This window comes from Centropristis striata, chromosome 4, assembly GCF_030273125.1.
Source record: "Centropristis striata isolate RG_2023a ecotype Rhode Island chromosome 4, C.striata_1.0, whole genome shotgun sequence".
Taxonomy (NCBI): Eukaryota; Metazoa; Chordata; class Actinopteri; order Perciformes; family Serranidae; genus Centropristis; species Centropristis striata.
In genome coordinates, this window is record NC_081520.1 from 5,155,895 (window position 1) to 5,178,363 (window position 22,469).

A 22,469-nucleotide genomic window follows, 5' to 3' on the forward strand; every position below is an offset into this window, starting at 1 on the left:
AATTGTATGTGTGTGTGTGTGTGTGTGTGTACCCGTCTAGCTCAGAAACCTCCACCTGACCAGACCCCTGACCCTGTTTGACCTCAAAAACTGATTCTAACCTTAAGCATAAACCCAAACAGGGTTTGTCCCTTTGGCACATTTAGTGCCTTTAAGGGCTCAACTACAAAGAACAGAAAGAGGCACACATGCAGTGTTTTCCTCAGCTGCACCATGGGGGCAAAGACTCCCTCATCATCCTCTTCATTATTTATTCAGAGGTATTTGACGGAATTAATAATGCAGCAAGATAAATTTATAAGCATTAGGTTGTCTGCATAGCTGTCTGAGTCTATTCTTTCTACCTCTCTCTTCTTCCTCTGTCATAAAGAGGACTCCTACTAAGCTTTTAAATGCTTATGTAAACCTCTTCTTCTGCTTTGACTCTCCCACACAGCCCCATTTGACTGCGTGCTCTCTGCCTCAGTTGTAAATCCCTGTTCATTATTCATCTCCAGTATGTTTCTACTTTCACGCATGTCTTTGTTTTTCTCTCTTGCTTCATCTTCTCCATCTACAGATGATCCCTCCTACGTGTTTTGTAGCATTTTTCTTTTTACTTCCTTCCATTCAGATCTTCACACACATCTCCTACAGTATGTGGATTGTGTAAACTATAAATATGATTCAACTGTTTTATATTTGCACCTATCACTGACATCCGCCTCCAGTATAGTGGAGACTCATTACATTTATATAGTTTTTATTGCAGCCAATTGCACCAGGGACAACCTATGGAGGTGGTTCGAGAGAGAAAACTGTTATCATTGATTGCTTTGGTTTGTTTGAGCCTGGACTCATTTGTTCCATCTAGTTGTAATTTAATCACCCAGAATGCATTAAAGTGATAAAAATGCCTCCAAGTATCTTTTTCCTTACGAGTGTGTCTGTGTTTGTGTGTTCTCTCCCTGCAGTATTGCCAGTGGTTTTGGTGGGGCTTTGTTTGTCTACCTAAACCGACTGATTGTCCAGTTCATCAGGAAACAGAAGGCCATCAACAGATTCCTCATGAAAAAGTAAGTCTAGCCAGTGGTGGAAAGTACATTTACTTAAGTTCTGTACCTTAAGCTGAGGACACACTACAAGATTTTACCCACGATCCCCAGTTGGGCAAAGTCTGCACTAGTTGGGTTAACCCATTTAAACCGGGAAAGCGTGACCGCATTTCTACCATTAAAACCGGCAGCGCTGTTATGTTATTCTACCATTAAGGCCGGGAAAGAGGATACGTCGTTTTGTAGTATTTGTAGTTTTTTTTCCACCTATTTTCGGTCTCTTGGCCAATGAAATGCATCAGAATACATGTGGTAGTGTCACAATGCAACATGGGACTTTTCCAGAACTTTGAAATCATGGAAGAAGACGACTCTCTGTTTACATTGTTTTTTTGTTTTTTTTCTGGTTTGTTTTGATGACATGTATTGACCGAAATAAACAGATACGAAACGAAACGAAACGAAACTATAGCGGAGGGAGCTTAAAGGTTGTTTTTTTTTGCAAACAACAAATTGGTGCATTACCGCCACCAACTGGTCTGTTTGTTTACCCTTTAAACTGTCAAGAGTTTGATGCGTTCAGTTGCTTTTGTTTGACACATCATGCAGTCTGTGATCATCAGGTGTAGTTGTTAAGTGTGTGATCCTCAGTATTTCTGTTGTCATACAGAAATCTGCTGAAACCATCATGTAGTGTGTACTCCAAGTCTTTTCAAAATCTGTAAAGACTGTGAAAGTTGTGTAGTGTGTCCCCAGCTTAAGTACAAATTTGAGGTACTTTTTATTTTAGTGCTATTCATTTTTTTGGTAAAACTTTCTCTGAAGCCTGTGTATAATGGATAAAACACATAATTATATCATGCTTTATAATCTGCTTATAGCACTGTATAAGTATGAATTATGCAATTTGCAAATATAGTTTATTCAGTGCTATAACTATAATGCATTATTAGTATGTTTATAAAGCACTACAGACATCAGTGTCATAGAAAGTGTTATTAAAAAACCATAACATGCAATAATAATTGTTTCTTGTTTTCCTTTTTCTGATACACTGTTCCCCCCTCTCTCTCTCAGACGTCTGCTGTACCCAGCGCTGGTCACTTTACTCGTTTCCACACTTACATTTCCCCCTGGCTTTGGACAGTTTATGGCTGGAAAGGTAGGTTCTGCACACCCACTCAGCACATACTATTATTTTCATACACGCTGCACTGCAGAACATTTCTGCAACTGACATCTGCTGAAGGAAGCCTGTGGCACTAAAGGCCTGGAGACCTAATGTACCTGTCATGTATACCGAAGCTCAACACTGTGTGAATTGACAGATTTAGTGAATGCCACAAAACGTCATTTTAAAAAAAGTGCAAGACTCCACAACATTTTCGGCATAAATCCAACCTTTAATTTATGTGATTTTGGTCTTGATGTAATTCCGGGTCAAAACGACGTTCGCAAAAGCTCTGCCCCCTTAGTTACTATTGCTATGCCCAACAAGCTTCCAGGGCCAAGTGTTTTTGGAGAACTTCCTCCACGAGGTAGGCTTCCCATTCACAAAATGCTACAAAGATTAAAAAGGTTCATAATGGCCTGTTGGGGCGTTATGTTCCACATTGATATATACATTACAGGGTGGTACATTACCTTTTCTTGCTTATAGCACTGGTGATAGAGATGGATAGTTTTGTAGCACAATCCATAAATTCTCTATCATTGATATTTAACTATAGTAACAACCACCTCATCTGTAGGCTACACTCTAGAAAACATGTAGAATAAGATGCCACTGGTGCCCAGATGGTTAATCATCCATAGCACTGACTGATGTAGCATGTGCTATAGGCTACATCTCTATTTTTACTGTACTGTGACTTATTGTGAAGGACTGAATGAATACGGAACCGGACCAGGTGTGTTGATAATGATGGTTGACAATGGTGATATTTATTTGGCTTAGCCAGAAACAGCTTACCCATTGTTTTACAGCAAGGAGATGAAAGTGACCAATCCATGAAAACGATAGCGCTAGGCTAATTCACCGGCACCGGTAAACCCAAGGCTAACGTACACGGTCAAAACACTATACGGTTTGAAAGATAAGAAGTTAGATTCTAGTTTCACTGCACTTAATTCACTGGAAACACAACATGATCAATTTTGATAGAATGTTAGCCAATAGCCGGCTGATGTGGGATACAGTGACTCTAGCTATTGGCACTGTACAGCCCTGTATTATGTTAAGCTCCTAGCAACATTGCTAGCTAGCTTAGTTTGCTAATTTTACAGCCGGTGTCATTTACATTTGTTTCTTGAATTTGTTCTGCACTAGTAGTGGTAATAATACTACTTGACAGGAGCCATAACTGTTAAATCCACAATTGTTAGTTAGCTCATGTTTGCTAGCTAGTAGCTTAACTTGGAGCAGATATATGTGTGTCTGTTGATCTTCGAGATATTAACTTTGGAGTGGGGTCTCCCAAACTGTTTAATCCACAGCCAGCAACCCTCTTCTTGATTTATGAGTTTTGAAAAAGGGGAAAAAACAACTCCTCCCGATAAACTCTGAGGGTATCTGGTGTCAGATTTACAAATCCCGTATGCACACCGTGTCACCTTGTTGCTCAGAGCTTAAAGCTTGACCGACCTTCTCTTAGTAACTGTTGCTAAGGTATGATTGGACGAGGAGCGTTCGGGGAAGGAGTTTTGCAAACTGTCAATTGGCAACTTGTTGTTATACTGGCAGTATATTGCCTGTTCAGGAAGGAATGACACACCTATGTGACAAATGTTTGATAGTGTGTATGTGCAATTTTTTAAATATTCCAACTCAAATGTCTGAATTAAAACGTATTTGCCCTTTGAAAGGGTTTACTAACATTATTTTGCTATTATATTTCCATCCTATCAGTGACAGAAAATGATCTTAAAATGACAATAATATTGTTTGAGGCAGTTATTTCTGGAAAAAATACATCATCCAACAAAAGTAGTTACATTTCATGATGACCATGTAAGACTTTCTAATTTTGCTTTTATTGTTATTCATGCATGAAACCCAATGTCTCCAACTCTGGATTTAACACCACAAATGAACTCGTAAAAACTTTCTTATGTCTTGACTCGGTATGCTTAAAGTGATGTCAAAGCTTTATCAGTAGCTCTAAGCATGATTTCGATTCCCTACATGCTGCAGCTCTGCAGAGCCGCTGTGTAATAGAAGCATTTATATTGTTTCATAACAGTCTGATTACCATTTATGTCTGTTTGTGCATTGTTAATGTTCACAACAAAGGTTCAAATGTGTATTTATGTGCATCATCTGTGGAAGAGCACACTGTCCCTTTGCTCCTGGATGACTCATGTGTGTGTGTGTGTGTGTGTGTGTGTGTGTGTGTGTCTGTGTGTCTGTGTGTGTGTGTGTCTGTGTCTGTGTGTCTGTGTGTGTTCTCTCCAATTTCACCCCCTTCATCTGTCTAATTATCAGAATTAGAAAAGGAATATTCTGTGCAACCTCAGGCACACACACACACACACACACACACACACACACACACACACACACACTGGTTGTCAGTGTTGGTTCCTAATGAGCGGGTGAGTCAGGCTTCTGAAGCTCTGTATCTGCCTACACTGACCCACTCCTCTTAAAGCCCTTCTCCGGGGAGCACACTCAAAATTCAGTATCTTAAACCCCTCTGTCTCGTCTCATACTCCTCAGTCATCATTCCTGTGGCAGCGGGTGACATTATCACCACCAGCGTCTCCAGCTATCCCAGCTTTTAATTTCTCGTCTCACACTCCCTGCCTTCTATCTTAAATCTTCAGTGACACTGTCTGCACATCATCTTTTCAGTTTGTCATGCTGCAACACTTTGCATTTGAAGTTTTTTTTTTCCTTATTACAAAGTTGAATTATTTACATTGTCATCTCAAGTTGGATGAGGAGGCTTAGGATCAGAAGAAAGCGAACATCCTATGTCAAGTCGCATTTCAGAGTCTCAAACATTAATTCACAAGCACAGAGAATAGCACACATTAATCACAAGAGTACAGTCTGCTAACATTGCTTGGGCACCTTGCAGTAATTAAATATCATAAAATATCAGAAGTGATGGTGGGCCAGTAGACAGCTCTAATGTTTGCTGTATTACAGTGTTTTACAATGCATTTTGGTCAACTGTCATAACAGTTAATAACAGAGGTTCGGTAGGCAAAAATAAAATGTCACAGAGATGAAATCAGGGTAGAAATATAAAATGAAAAAGGCTCTACCCTCAACACAGTGGATTGAAAAGAAGTCTATGAGAAAATGACCCCTACTTTGTTTTGATTTATTACCTCAGTAAACATTTTCATAATGAGTTTATGGTCTCAATCACTAATTTCAAGTATTCTTAAATACAGCATGATTTTTAAATGACACTCCCATTTAAAGTAAAATAAAGGATAAACAGAGTATGTTTTAGGGCGGGGCTACCTTGTGATTGACAAGTCACTACCACAACAACCTGTCAATCAGGATAGAGGCTTAGCAATGCCTATGCATGTGTACATTTAAAGGCTGTGAACACCCACACAGGTGTCTTCAGTTAATCTGGTTCCCAGGACTGAGTGGGCGTGTGTAAACTGTTATTGATTGACATGTTCCTGAGTCTCTGTTGCACCTGTAAGGACGGGACAAATTATAAATACATCAGTCTTATTGATAAATTACTGATAATACTTTATACTTATTACTATCACACATCTTCAAGTCCACTCAGATTCATCCTCTCATCCAAATATGGTCACTTTGTCCTGTTCCTTTATGAAGTCTATGGCCAAAGCGATCATTAAATACTGTAACAGTTGTCAGGGCAGAGGTCACATTTAGCCAATCAATAAATCAACTTAGTGCATTAATGTAAATTCTTCAGTAAAATAAGACAAGATAAGATTTATTAGGCCCAATATGGGGAAATTGCACCATTACAGAAGCAAGTGGTAAAAATAAGGGTTGTGTAAAAATAAATAAATGAATAAATAAACAGGGGGGGAGGGTATCAACAATAAAAATAAATAGGAAAAGAAATTAAAAATTGTTTACACATGATGTGGATGGATATCAACAAGATGTAAACAAACAAACAAAAAATAAATAAATAAATGCTTCAAAATAGCCCACTCGTGTACACTGTACAGCCCCGTATTATGTTAAGCTCCTAGCAACATTGCTAGCCAACTTAGTTTGCTAATTTTACAGCCGGTGTCATTTACATTTGTTTGTTGGATTTGTTCTGCACTAGTAGTGGTAATAATACTACTTGACAGGAGCCATAACTGTTAAATCCACAATTGTTAGTTAGCTCATGTTTGCTAGCTAGTAGCTCAACTTGGAGCAGATATATGTGTGTCTGTTGATCTTCGAGATATTAACTTTGGAGTGGGATCTCCCAAACTGTTTAATCCACAGCCAGCAAAAAATGCCAAAAAAAAAAAATTAAAAAAATGTAAAAAATGTTTACACATGATGTGGGCGGATAAAAACAAGATGTAAACAAACAAACAAACAAAAAATAAATGCTTCAAAATAGCCCACTCGTGTTTGCATATTTTAATGACATTACTTCCTGTTGCCCTTAGCTAACCCAGAAGGAGTCTCTGGTGACATTACTGGACAACCGGACATGGGCCAAACAAGGCATCGCTGAGGAGTTTGACTACATCGGACACTCTCAGGCCTGGAAACACCCGCAGGTCAACGTCTTCGTCACCCTCGTCCTCTTCATCGTCATGAAGGTAGGAGAGAAAAGCTGTGGAAATATGTCAGGATTCAAGTTGATAATGAGGTTAAATCATGGGCAAATACATACAAATTACTGTCCATGCTCTTATTGTGAAAATCAACGCATCTTTCTCAAAAAACCTCTATATATCTTCCCTCTTGTTACTTTCCTTCTTTATTTTCACCTTAATGCATTTTACATTATTTAGCCTTTTCTTCACTACTTTAATGTACAATAGGAGGAATGCTGGTACATTATTGGAAATCCATACATACAGATAAAGCAAGGTCATAAGGAGAGTCTGAAGTGAAGGTATTATAAATGGGTTTTGCCCTTTTTGTCCAATACTGGACCTGGGCTAATGGGGAAAGTGTTGGAACACAGCCCATCTCCTCTTGTCACTGGTAAAGAACAAAGCGAGAGCATGTTTAAAGAAAGTGTCCTATCTCCCCTTCACTGTGTTACAAAGTTATGTTCCTGGGAGGCCATTTAAAGTTTTGATGCTGTATCGCTTGGTGACAAAGCTGATGGGATCCATGTAAAATAGAAACAGGAACAGAGCTATCTTCATACCTCAGTGTTACACTTATAATTGGGGCTCAGCCCGTCCTGTTTGATAATAAAGGTCGAATGAAAGGTGTTTCAGACAAAAATGCAGCCTGTGGACAGTATGGCTTCATGAGGACGCTGACACATGCATTTCAAGAGAATCCTTACTTTTTTCTGCATACATTATGTATGGATATTCTGCTTAACTTTGCAATAATTCTGCAGTGTTTGTAGCAAGTAGCTTGTGAAAAATAAGGTTATAAAAGTGGTGTTGCAGGAGGGATAGTAACTCTTCTTGGAGGGGTATTTGTTTGTGTTTTGACTTCAAAATATAAACCAGTTTCCTCCAGAATTGCTGCATCCACTTTCAAAGAGAAACTGCTGATTTATTGCAGTGTTGTAGAATATGCAGATGAACAGTGTTTATCTACCCTCTGTGTTGTTGGAGAACATGTCATCTGGCGGACCTTTGCCGGCAAATGAGCAAAGAGCTCCAGGTATTGGCAACATGGAGGGAAGCAAGACACTGTTACCCCGGCACTCCACTGGATGCGTTGCTACTCCGAAACGGGTCCGTCCACAACGGCTGCGTATCTCCGCAGTCTGTCAACACACACCGGATCCGTCTGTGTCGAGCTGTTGCGGACAGCGGAGTCCCGACGACGCACAAAATCTCTTGAATTTGCGCGTAATCAAGTGGTATAACTGGAAGAGAATCAACATCTCCTCATTGATGACTGGAGACAAATCCAGCGACTCCGTCTTAACCAGCGATAACGAGGTAGACCGGCTTGTTAACCCTATAAAGCCTGAACCATGAAATAATTGCCACAAAATTCAATTTTATTTTTAAAACTGCAGTGTTTTTTGAACCTGCTGACAAATAATAAAAAAATATCAATTAGCATATATGAATTCTAATTTGTATCATATTTGATACATCAGGTCTTTTGTGCAATTTGTTGCTCACAGTTTGTTTTTCTTGAACGAACACAAACATATAAAACCTAACATTTGTAACCTATTAAGACTTTGACTTTCCTTTTAACATTTTCCTCAAACATGTAAAATATTTTTTTTCCATATAACATAACATCAAACATCTACTAATATGAAGTTTTCATGCAGCAATAACAGATCCACCAGTGGAACCAGCAGATCATTTTGGCTACATCTGGTATTTTTGTGCAGTCCGTTGCTCAGTTTGTTTATCTTCAACGCATGTATACATCAGGTTTTACCTGGGGGGAAAAACATCACACTGATGATGTAGATGTCTCAAAAACTTGTGTATCAAATATGATATACTTGGCTTTATAGGGTTAACAAGAGCCTCTTGTTAACAAGCCGGCCGACCTCGTTAGCGGCAGTTAGCTACAGTTAGCTCTGTAGCAGTACAGTGTGTATGTGCTGCTGCTGCAGGAAGTGTTCACTTAGTGATCTCTGTTTGATTACAACAAGCACCGGAGTGAGCGGTGTCAGTGGGGTGAAAAGACGAGTGAAAACCTTCAAGTCTGTCCCCGCCCATCATGACGTCTTCAAGTCGTGAAATACGATCCGCCGTGAACCTGAGGTATTTTATTTTGAAAATATACCTGATGTTTTATTTTGTGTCTGTGCACGACTTCCTGCCCCGAACGATCTGCTCTGTGCTGAATTGATGCGCCGTGTTCCGTCGTCGAGCTCTGTGCAAGTGTTGCGAGGGCTGACGGATGGCCGTGAGACGACGGACTCACTACGCAGCGGATCTGGAGTCGGTGGAATCTCACACAGTGATTATAATGAGTGCATAACAGCTCCTCCGACGGATCTGGATCCGTTACACATGCAGTGGAATTTAGGGGTTAGTTTGCATACTGTATAGTACACATACAGTGACACCTTTCTTAAGTGTGGCTCTTTTATTTCTTACGATATTTTTGGTTTATATGCGTGAGTCATAATTATGTGGTCGTTTCTGTATGCGGCCCTCTGCCTGTTTGTTCTCTTTTATTTTTATTTTACAGTGTTCGGGACATTCCTGAGCCTCACATTTGAGCATAAAGTTATGAAAATAGCAGATAAACTGCAAATAAATGACTTGAAAGATGCAGCAGATAAAGAGTGAATCTGCGGTTTGCCTTTGCCTTTACTGAGTATGAAGATTGTGCTTAAAAACAGAAAGCTACAAAACCTGCATAGTGTGCCTTCAAGGTGCAGAACACAATATTTCTTAACAGTAAGAACTGGATCTGTTTTTCTCTTAGTGTCATCTGTTTTCGAAGTGATACAGTGCTAATTTGCACACAGCTGACAGGAGCACATCAGCTTCTTTACTGCGGTGCAGCCCGTCTCTCTCCCAGTGTCAGCTGGGATCGGCTCCAGCCCTTTCCAACACCTTGAATAGAATAAGCGATTACGGATAATGGATGGATGGAAGATAGCTATCCTAGAGTTTCCCACAGGGTTAATCACACAGCTCGTCGATGACAGATGTAAGGAACAGAAAAGCAGATACCTGAAGGCCTATCACTCCTCTGAAACTGTTGTTTTTATAACAAAAAATGCTTAGTCATGTCAATTAGAATAGTGGTCGACCGATACAGGTTTTTTAATGCCGATACCGATACCGATACCTATTATTTTGACATCAGTCATAACCGATCCCTGATATGTGCTGCCGATTTTTTTGGGCCGATTCTTGAAGCCGATATTCAATCAATCAGTCAATCAAACTTTATTTATATAGCGCTTTTCATACATAGAAATGTAACACAAAGTGCTTTACAAAAAAAAAATATGGATAAAAATGACAAAACCCACCCCTCCCTCCCCCACATACACATCTGTATGTACACACACACGCACACAAGCACACACTCAGACTCACACAGCACATATTGATTGACAGTGTAGAGACATGGCAAGGCACCGAGGATCCAGATATTTCCTTTTCTCCCTCCATTTACATGATAAAAATGACACAATGATAACAAATGTTACAAAAGTCTCAATTGAAACAAAAAAAGAAACATTTATTAACAAAAAAAACAAAACATATTAACAGTTGGATAGCAAACAATGTGTATGTTGTTCTAGGCCTGGAGGTGGTGGCGCCTCAGATGATCCACATATTTGATGTGTTTTTCTTTTTTCCGGTATCAGCAGCAGCTCACCAGAGAATGGCAGATGTTGCACCGAGCCTTGTCTGCTGTTGGCTCAGTGAAATGGGATAATTGATTGGTGAACACACGCACGTATCGGCTGATGCCGAGGTAAATGTATCAGTTCTCACTTTTCAGTGAGAAACAAACAATCACCTTGATATAAAGTTTTGGAACCAAGCCAGAGCACTTTTGGCCTCAGGGGAAAAACAACTGACCAGTCACTATACATTTCCCTCTCATATATAAAGTTCCACCAGCTGTCCTCCTGTTTCTCTTTGGGTCCGTGTAACAAGGGGAAGGCCAGATGAACTCAGTTTTCTGTGACGGCTGCTGGAGCAGAGTGCTGCTTGTGTTGTGATTAGATTGGCTTTTTTTATGTAACCCGTTATTTATTTGTGCTGCACTGTTCGGCTGAAATGGAATGTCCTTTCTGAATACAAAAAACAGAGGTGGTACATTTCCTCTCACTGCATCAAGAGCTGTGTGCTGTTGTGCCTGTGTGTGTGTGTGTGTGTGTGTGTGTGTGTGTGTGTGTGTGCGTGTGTGTGTGCTGTGAACTTTATACAACATAAAGCACAAAGAGAGTGCAGCAGAAGTGCGAGTGGGTGCAGAGCAGAGTGGAGCGGGGTTACATGGTTATGTATGCTTGCTTATTGTGTGTGTGTGTGTGTGTGTGTGTGTGTGTAGGTGAGTACATGGGCAGTTGGCTGCAGTCAGGTTAGAGAAAACATTGTCATATCTAAACTATGGCTGCTACTGTACTTGACTCTAACATAACACATTTTGCTGTTTATTGAACTTAAGTTCCACAAAAGTTATGAAAGCAAGATACAGACATCTGCAAATTCACATTAAGAAAGAAATATCTCTGATGGTGATGTTCACAAGTTGCATTTAGTTTGAAATCAGTAAAGTGAGATTGTGCACAAATAAAACAAACATTCTTTCAAATTCAAATTTCCATCTATAATCAATGAAACACGGCCTTATTCTGGTGAAAGTGTTGTTGCTGCTGCAGCTACTTGGTCTGCTATGACCTGTTGGTAATGGTAGCTAATCTTAGTTAATGTTAACAAAGCTTAGAAAAAGAGTTGCTGTGTACATGTAATTAGGGACTGTGTGAAAATTATTCCAAGAGGGTTCTTCAAAAAAGGGAGAAAGTTATGTTTTTGTTTTTTATTTTGTTTTTCTTTCAGACAGTGGCTGAGGCTCACTCACCCCTACCCTAGGTCAAGGTTAATAATAATAATAAAAAAAAATACAATTAACTGTACCAATTCAATATGCATTGTCATGTGGAGGATATTTAATTTTTTATTTCAGATTCCAAAGAAAATACTAAATGAACCCATAATATTTTACTCTTCTCCTCACTGCGGAAATTTTTGTACAGTCCCTTACTGAGCCATTTTGTTGACTTTAAGCTTTGAAGAAAAGTGAAACAGGCCTGATCAAAACTGGTGCATGTGTTACTTTTTTATTCGACCTCTAGGCTTGGCAGATATATTAAAATTCTGCACAAAGAGGCTTTAATATCAAGCAAAAACATAAAAAAAATAATAAAGAAAAGAAATGGAAATTGTACGACATGCCTCATTGTTTGCTAATAAATTATTTGACGAAGAAGATGAAGTAACGACACTGCAGACAACAACAAATAAGTTAATTTGAGCTGCCAAGCAAACCTTTCCTGCACAGTGGTTAAAGACAGCCAGTGAAACGTGAATCCAACAGTGTCCGGAAGCTCCGGTGTCAAAGTTATGTAAGCACAGAAGTGATGGTGTGCCGGTCTGTACTGCAGTAAGAGCAGAAACTGACTCACTGTCTCTTTGTCATCGTTTCTGAACAGCACAATGGAGAACGTCTCTCTCAGCCTTTTGTCTGTCACATACCTCCAAAAATGACTGTCACAAACCAGTATTGATTACTTTATGAAGCCTGTTTCACTGACTCAACTTTTCTTGTTAAAACCTCGCTGTCGTTCCTCTTGTTCCTTTGTGTGTGTGTGCGTGCGCGCATGCGCATGCGTGTGTATGCGTGTGTATGCGTGTGTGTGTTTCAGTCTCATCCTCCTGATGTCCTTTAGCAGAAGGGTCTGATGTCTCTCAACGTCATTCCTCTGACGTCCGACCTCTGTACACTGCCAAAAAGGTGTGTCTAAAAACAAGATAAAAACACTAAATCTGAGGGAAATGATCTTGCTGCATGGACGGATAATTTCACTTGACAAGATTTCTTAAATTAAGATTGTTAAATCTAGAAATAAGCCAACATGGTGTCACAGGAATCCGTGAAATAGCCACGGAATCACTCAAATTTCCGTGAAACTGACACGGATTTTGCTACAATGCAAGTTAATGACAGTCATATCCCGTGGCTATTCCAACATACAAAGTGATTATGTACATTCACTGAGTGAATATTGAGAAAATAAAACATATATTTCTTGCTAGAAATGTGATCAAAATCCATTTTTATGCAGAAACTTTGTCAAAATATTGATTTTTTTCACTAAAAATGAGAGAACTGTCCGCCATACATGAATTAACACTCCTGATTTTGCTGTGCATGCAGCAAGATCATTTCCCTCAGATTTAGTGTTTTTATCTTGTTTTTAGACACACTTTTTTGCATTGTATGTGTGTGCGTGCATCTTTCGTGCATGCATAGGGTAACTAAAGACAAAAACAGCTTTTTCCAATAGTGACTGAGAGGTTAGAGGTCTACAGTAGAAGGGCGGAACTACTCACACATACACACTTTTCTAACTTTAATCACCCACCTGCAGAAATGTCATCGAGCTGCTCTCAGCATCTATCTGCAGGCATGCACTGACTCACGTCCTCTCTCACACACACACACACACACACACACACACACACACACACACACACACACACACAGCATTCAAAGTGAAGCTGTAATGGCTCTGTCTAATTACAGCCTTTGGTTTTTCCTGGATTCAGCATGGTGATTTTCAAAGGGGAGATTGCTCTCTCCCTCTCCTTCTTGGTAATGAATGGTTCTTTTATTCGACGTGGCAGCCATCTTGTCTTGTTGCTCCTTTTCATGCCAAAACTTCGGGGAAGGCTCTCGTTCCAGCTGCAAGACTTTTCAAAGTAAAGGTGCATGGAGAGTGTCTGGTGTCAGGAAGTCCAAGTTGGCAGGTCAGCAAATGAAGCTGCTATAAATACTTTAATTATACGTGTTTGGATAGAGTGGTGCAGAACGGGAAACAAGGATCTGAGCCTGAAATGTTGCTCTGTAAAGTTCACTGCACCTGTTATGAAGAAAGAGAGTGTTGGTGCTGCTGAGAAAGTTTTTGTGTAGCTTTTTTTAGCACACCTGAAAAACACACACTCTCGCACATACACAAACCTGCAAACTAATTTGGCATGCTTTGTAGTTATGTGCTATTTTTAGTGGTGTGCAATTATGCACATCAACAGCTCTTGGTGTGGAATGTGTTTATTAATACAGGTGTGTTTCTGTGTGTGTCCTACAGCCTGAGCGAGTCCTCTGTCAGTGTGAGTGTGTGCGTCAGTGTGACAGAGAGCTGGCGGGACTGTAATTGGAGTGGGAATAGAGGAAGGGCCCCTGAGGGTCCCCTGAGGCCCCCAGGCGATAGACTGTCCTCTGAATGTGACACACACACAAGCACAGAGGGCTCCCAGATGACTGACAAATTAAATGGAGTATAAATGTCCTGGATACTGCGTCATAACTGATACCCTCCACCTGAGTATCCTTCACTGCTCACTTTTACCTCACTCCTCTTTTTGTTTTCTCGCTTCGACCTCTTTTTGGCTTCTTGTTCCCCTTACTCAACAGAAGTCTATTTTTGGAACATTAAAATGCGATAAACAACAATAAATCAACATGAATCATGGACCAAAGGCAACAAGTGCAGTAAAAGGTGTTAAGCAGCGCTGTATAGGCTTTGACCCACGAGATTTAGAGTGTCTTAAAGCCCCGACACATCACCAGAGGCCCCATGGTACGATAGTATAAGTGCTACTTTGGATTTTGGCATACGCTGGGTATTCTGGTACATACGTCTGCTTAGTCAGAGCTTACCAGATCCTCTCAGACTAAGTCTATACACTGCAAAAAAAGAAAAGTTGGGTGAACTCAAAATTTCAAGGCAACAAACTTCGATACAATTTTAAGTTGGACAATTAAACTAAATATTTTAAGTTTTGTTTTTGAGTTTGCTCAACTCTGAATTTCTCTGGCATGATTGTAAAGCCGCTATGAATGTCAGCTAATGTTGCGACCACAATTTTGAGTTAGCATTGATACGCTAATGGCTACTCTTGTAGCTGTAACAAGCAGTGCCGCTAGCATCAGTTAGCCACTAGCAACAGTTAGCCGCTAGCAACAGTTAGCCGCTAGCTTTCGCTAATGACCGAATTTCACAACAAAGAAATAAGAGCTAGCAGAACTATTGTCCCTTGTTGTGAACCCCAACTTAAAGATGTAACAACAACTCACAAACTTGTTTTTGAGCAGACAACTGGCTTCCTTTGTTGTGCTAACTTACATTATTGCCCTAAATGTCAGTAATTTATATTTCCAAGTTTTACCAACATAAATCACTGTTTTAGGCCAAAAAATACAAGTTGGCTTTTTTTACAGTGTATGGCAACATATAGTGATTTTTAGTTTTACCTTTTTTCAACTGCATATTGGTCAACATCTCTTTTTTTCTAATAGGATAAAGATTTTCCTTTTCCATCAACATGGAACTGGTTCTCTTCTGATTTATGCACCTATTTTTAACCAATTGCAGCATTTTGACCAAAAATAAATTGGTTCAGAACCCAAAAAGTTAAAAAGATAGCAACGAAATTCCGAACATTGCATAAAAAACTCACTGATTACTCCTCATTCTGAAAGCCTGTCCTCTTGAAAGTGAAACACGCATTTTTTTAAACAACAAAGCATAAAAACCCCACCCCCCTCGTTCTACTTTAAACACTACAGTAGTAATAACTACGTTATTCACCAGGAAAATACAGTTTAAGCCTTAACATTTTGTCTTGATCATGCTCGCAGCCATTGAATGAACGTTTTGACCCTTTTACCACCAGTTTTGAATGTTTGAGCCCATTAAATAGCCATTATCAGTTGTTATATAGAAGTTAGAAGGTGCCTGCTACAACTACAATACTACTATACTACTATACTATACATGTTATCACCTCATTTCATGGCCAGTCACAGTTCTGCTACATTAGGGAACCAAAAGTATTTGGTTCAATTTAGGAAAAAAGGAACATGGTTAGGTTTAGTAAAAACGAACCATGGATCTGGGTGGTAGTGTTTAATTTAAGAAGTCATTTATCACCACAACATTCCTCCTTGCACGGACATTGTCACGCCTTATAGCAGGGCACTTCCTCCTTTGCCGCTGTAATAATTTTTACGGACACTAGAGGTCACCGTCTAACAATAATTAATAATATACAGTACGTAGAAGCGCATTAAATGGCCTCTGGAACCTCCTAGAAGGTGCAACAGGCCCCTTTTAACCCCTACCCTTGCCTGAACTGTGCACTTTTACAAAATTAAAACTTTAAAGACTAACTGATCAATCAGCTTATGGAGCTAACATTACATTTGTTACCTTAATAGAGAAAATAAAATCTGCTTAGGACAGTGGTCACTTTAACTGGAAAAATCGACAGTCTGTAAAATGGAAATGTCTGCCTCTGTCTGAAGTCAGGAACCCACTGTTTCAAAAATGACGATGAATAATGGTGGTAAATCTGCTTGACTTCCAGCCTCTGGCCCTAAATTCTCCACTGAAAATGTTCTATTAAACAGATGATAAAACATGTTCATTTGTCCTACAGTGAAATCTGATGAAATTCAAGTTAAGGATTACAGTATTGATCAATTATATGATACATTTGCAATTAATCTTAGTGCACCATTGGTTATCTGTCTGCTTTAATGAAAGGCCAAAACTCCCCTGAACTAAACCTGCAGCTCCAGGTCTGCCACCGTGTTTCCTCCATCAGTGTTACAGCAGGAGCTCACGTCTTTACATATTAAAATTATAAGCTCCAGTGTACGGCTCTGCAGAAAATTCAATGAGAGATAAATGTATTCCCCTGAACAAATTATACAGAAATGTCATAATGCCAAGGTTATGTTAGGTTAGGTATGTGGTTCCCCATGGTCTTTTACTGAGGATTTCTTCCTGTTTAAAATATTATGCTCAACAATCACAAGTGCCACATTCTTAACATCTGATAAGTAGCAGAGGAGAGCTTGTCTTTGTCTTGTACATACCTAATACATTTTGTTGTTTTTTTATTTGGGTTATTGGGTGAATGGTAAATAGGGGTGGGAGATATGGCACTAAAAGATTATCACGATATTTCAGAGTATTTTTGCGATAACGATATACTTGACGATATTAAAAAATACTGAAAAATATATAGAAGAAGATTTTTTAGTCTGTATAAATAAACAAAAATTGTCCAACAAAATAAAAATCAATCATAAATTTAAATGTAGTGTTAATTGCAAATCTCAACAGTTGCCAAGTACAAAACTTGAGTATTAGCAAATAATAAAAATAACCATCTAGGGGGTTCGGGGGACCCCAGGAGAAGATTTTGTACATTTTATAGTACAATGTGATCAATCTCATCCATTTTGAGAGCAAACATCTCACATAACATTTTTCACAGTCAAAAGGGCTTTCCACTAGGACATGGAGCAGCCAGACTGTGTGGACTAGAGAATTTTTTTCATAAAAGCCTAAATTTGGTGCCTCTCACACATTCTAATGCCACTATTGCATCATATACACTGATCTTAATCATTGCCTATTTGAATTTATTATTGTAAAGGAGAATCAAGGTTCTTCTATGTTTTATTTAAGGCATCTTATTTTGTAATAGTAGCTTTTTGTGATTAAAACCAAAACAACTTTTATTGTTAGCTAATGTTAGCTCACGGCTAACGAACGGCATAATGCAACAGTGTGTTTGGGCCGTTTGGACTTCTGACAAGACCGGACAGGTTGATAGGATTTAGATTAGCGTGCATACACGCAGATGCACACGGAGAGTAGGTAGGCACGGCAGCTCGCTGTATTCAGCGCGTGTGTTTAAATGTGTGAATGCGCGCGCATGTCTCCGAGGAGGATGGAGAGGTGAGGGTCGGGTGACAGACACTCTGCTGAGCAGAGACAAAACGCAAAACAACTTAATATTATGAATTGTGTAGATATACTTTCAGTAGCTTGAAATGTGACGTTAGCGCAGCACATGAGACTATCGTGGGCCGCCACAGTCTAGGTCATTAATGGGAAATCCTTACACCACTACGTCAAGAAGTAGGAATGTTGCCAATATCATGATATGCATTTTTTTACTCATAAAAATCGTGAACGATATCAATCAATATCCTTTATTTAACCAGGTAAAATTCATTGAGATTAAAATCTCTTTTTCAAGAATGACCTGGCCAAGAAGGCAGCACCATGATAAAATAAGAACAATCAATTCATCAATTAAAGTACAAAAAAGATCAGGGACAAGACTATATGAAGATTGAAATGAGTACAGTTAAAAATGAAATAAATAAACTGGTGACAGATGAATGAATAAACCCGGTCGTTATCAGAAAATAGTTTTACAAACAATTGCATTGACCAAGAAAACTATCTTCTCTGTCCTTCAGGATTCCTTTGAATTCTCCCAAGATATGATATGGCACACCCCAAATGTTAAAGTCTTTTTTGTCTAACTGTAGTCACTGCAACATGCTGATTAGATATGCAGGCAACACACCACATGAGCTGTTAGCCCTATGTACCCTTCTCTAAAGTAAGTTCTCTAAACCAGTAGTTTTCAAATTTTTTGTGGCCAAGGCACACAAAGTGCAAGGCAAAATTTCTCGATTTTCAAAATAGTCTCTGCAACAGGTGTTGTCACTGTGAATTTTTATTTTGAGGGTAGCATAGAATTTGCCACTGTATTGGGACATGAGTGGGCACAAAGTACTAATATAGTAAGTTAAAAAATGAATTAATACGTTTTTGTATAGTTGTATACTGCAATTATGTCACAAAATCATACGGCATACCATTTGGGAACTGCTACTCTAAACAACAAAATAGGTCCAAACAACTCCAATGGCTGAAACTGAAACTCATCCAGTGAGAAACGTTTTTGTGTCATTAATTAATCTTAATTAACGCGTTAAAGTCCCGGCCTAATAAAAATAAAAAAGCAAAACAACAGTGTGGTTAAAGATGAACTGAGGTATGGGAATTAGATCCAACTCTCCCTGAACCTCCACACTGCACAGTTTTATATTCTTTTTAAACAGCCAATTAATCATTGAGATGCAGTATTTTCCTTTTCACACTTCATTGATTTGCCTCCGCTCTTGCCCGGATCTCGAAGTCAGCCTTAATTGGCCATTCCAGGTCACTTAGATTGGTCTATGGCTGCAGCAGGAAATCAGAATAGCACATGGGTTTAAGTAACACTAGGGTCCTGCTGGCTAATTTGTAAGGAAAGAAACTATAAGTCTACTTTCTATGCAGACTGGATACACTCCAAACATGCACAGCCAATCCAAATGAACAGTCCAAGGACACATAGTGCTGTGTGCTGTATAAAAACCCTTTGAGGAAAACATGCTGTTTGTATTATTGGACTAAAAAAAATTGACGTGTCTACAAAACAGATTCTGGCTCAATCGAGTGATTTCCTTTAATGAAATTCATTGTTGTATGAGTCATTTACAGTCTGCCACAGGGTAAAAATGTTAGTCTGAAAAAGATGGAGCAGAAATTTTGCAAAATCTACTAAAATTAGAATAAAACAAGACCTTTAAATCCAACGAGAATTATAAAAAGGGTAGCCGTTAGTATTTTTGGTGAGTAAAAGCATTACTGATAACGTCTGAGTCACAATACATTTTTTTCTCCTAAAATAGTTTCGCCCTGAAGCTGCTCTATAACTTATAAGTCTCATTAAATCCACCGACAAAATTATGTGGTTCATTAAGGATTTTTTAATTGGATTTTAATGTAGAAGGTTTTCACTTTTTTCACTTTTTTTGGAGCAATTCAACGGTCATGAACCAACAAGCTAATCAAGGCTCAGCCTGCTTCTTCTGCCTGAAGGCTTCCGCGTCCTCTGACGGTTTATCAAAGTCCCCCTCTAGTTCGAGGTCGGAGATCCTCATAAATTTTGATGGTCATGCACTACCTCAGTGAGACGTACACTTAGATTCGATTAGATCAGATGAAACATTAATGATTCCTCCTGGGGGAAAGTGAGTCATTGGTGCTTGAAAGAATTGGATTTAGCGATCACTACTGTAGGCGGACATACATAGTAATAGAGCAAATAAAGAGTAGACAGAAATATGTTCAGAAATGCTAATGCCTCGTCAAAAATGATCAACTCTCCATTATACAGCCATATTATCTCACTGAAAACTCTAGGAGAGGGTTCAGCAAGACAGGCTTATAACTATTAGGTTATGCATCACTTCATGCTCATTGTGTATCATCAGAGTGCTGCAGGAGCAGAATTGAAGAGAGCTTGACTTATTTTCAGGCATGTTTTTGGGAACACTGCAGTTTCATGTATACAAGTCATCAGAACTCAGATTGGGAATTCAGCAGATCCGAAAAACTTGCTGTGATGAAATTTATTCAATGAGAGAAAAGTCCACTTGGCAAAACAGAGTCCAGGTACAGGCAGATAATCCAGACACAACAGGCAGAGGATTTAGTCAAAAACAGGCAGGATTCAGAACCGGAAAAAACTTTAGCTTAAATCTCTTAATTTCACGCTATAGTCTCACTCACATGGAGGTCAGACAACATACGGTACACACTGTGTGTCAGGCCGGGCTCAAGTCAGGACTCAGATGCAGAGCAGGTGAACTTAAAAGTTTCTTTATTCAAAGAATGCAGCAGGGTAAGTCCTCACAGAGTGAAAGAAAAGGGCTACGAAACACCTGACTCCTAATAAAAATCCTAATCTAAGATAAGGGGGAAAAACTAAACTAAACTCTGATAGGAAAAATAAAAGATTCCACTAAAACACTAAAACAAAATGGCTGACTCAAAAAACTATGAAACTAAGAACTGAAAATTCACTCTTGCGAGGAATCCAAAAGGGTGAAAACAAGACAAGCTGTGGCAAGAAGGAGATAACTGGCTGGTATGGTGACGGGTCAAACACACTGGACCAAGACAAGGAAACACAGACTATTGGAACACATGGAGGGAAGGGAGCACCAGGTGAACACAGACTATTGGAACACATGGAGGGAAGGAGCACCAGGTGAACACACACTATTAAACGGGAAATAACAAGACCAGACCACAAAATAAAACACCACCTCACCATGCTGTGACACTGTGATGATCTGCCAAACTAAACTGAAAAGATAGGGTTTAAATACTCAAACTGATTGGCACAAAATGGGAGAGCACATGACTAAAACACATATAAACATAACAAAGTCCAGAACTGTCATAACTGTGACAGGTAGGGGGAGACAAAACTAAGGGTCCAAGTGGGAATTCTGACACAAGTGAGTGAAATTGGTTTGAATTTCTGGCCTTGGCCTCCCAGTTTACTGGCTTCACTATGCAAATGTAATATAAACTATTTCCAAGATCTATGATTAAAATACAGTTTTGAATGACCTGCATATTTGTTCAACTAATTTGCATTGTTTGGTGATAATGCCAAACAAAAGACATACAGCACAAACAGAAAGGCTGGCAAAGGCTTCAAATAATGTGCACTTAATTGTGTACAAGAAGAGTTATTTTGGACCTAGTTTTTGAAGCATAATTCATGCATCACAATGTATGTGTGTCACTGGGGCACAGTGAGTGGTGGAAAGTAAACAAACCCTTTTGGAGGTACTTTACTTAATTTATTTTTTATACATGTTCTGCTTCATTATAGTTCACAGGTAGATTTTCTATATTTTACTTCTCTGCATTTTTCTGACAGCTGTAGTCAGTAGTTAAGATTTTATACACAAAACATATGATCAGTTTATAAAATAAAATAACTAATTAATACATTAATGATGCAGGGAGAGTGCTGCAGGGTTGATGTGAATATGTGGTTGTGCAGAAATGAAGCTCTGTGGCAAACAAAGGTTCATGATACTTTGTTTTATTTATTTATTTATTTAAGAAACTAGCACCACTTTATGATTTTTGAAGCATAAATTTAATCATCAGGAGTCCAGCAATTATTTTATTTTATTTTATTTTTATTTTTTTATTTAACCTTTATTTAACCAGGAAAGTCTTATTGAGATTAAAAATCTCTTTTACAAAAGAGTCCTGGCCAAGACAGGCAGCAGCACAGTTAGTTACAGACAATCATTTAAAAACAACAGAGAACATAAAAATAGAGTCACAGTCAGAACATCATCAAACAAAGCATGTACAGACAGAAGAGCCAGCTTCAACATCATGAAGTAAGGATTTAAACATGTTTAGAGAAACCAGCTCCTTAAGTTTTAGCGCATTTTGCAGCTGGTTCCATGAAAAAGGAGCAGCATAACTAAGTCCCCTTTTCCCCAGTTCAGAACGGACTCTAGGCACAGTCAGTAAAAACAAGTCCTCAGAGCGGAGCTGATACTTTCCTGTGCTTTTCTGAATTACATACTTCTGCAGGTATGTAGGAAGAACACCTAAGATGGATTTATAAATAAGGATATGCCAATGATGGAGACTGCGGGTGGACAGGGCAAACCATCCAACACGAGCATACAAAGAGCAGTGGTGCGTGAGGGTTTTAAAATTAGTAACAAATCTCAGTGCTCCATGGTAGACCGTGTCCAAAGACTGTAGGCATTTTGAAGATGCATTCATATATAAAACATCACCATAATCCAATTCCACACACTGAGCCCAATTCAGTACTTGGAGCAGCATGAATACATATACAGCCAACTTT

The 22,469-nt window shown here is 39.0% G+C and overlaps 1 protein-coding gene across 4 annotated transcripts in view; it reads left to right on the forward strand.

Annotated features, from left to right (window-relative positions):
- clcn2c (chloride channel 2c) overlaps positions 1-22,469 on the forward strand; it is a 226,204-nt gene that overhangs the window by 130,760 nt on the left and 72,975 nt on the right. For all 4 annotated transcript variants that reach the window (XM_059330741.1, XM_059330743.1, XM_059330744.1 and 1 more), the window contains exons 11-13: positions 954-1,055; positions 2,112-2,196; positions 6,657-6,812. In XM_059330741.1, the coding sequence (XP_059186724.1) occupies positions 954-1,055; positions 2,112-2,196; positions 6,657-6,812 (343 nt within the window). The remainder of the gene's footprint in view (positions 1-953; positions 1,056-2,111; positions 2,197-6,656; positions 6,813-22,469) is intronic.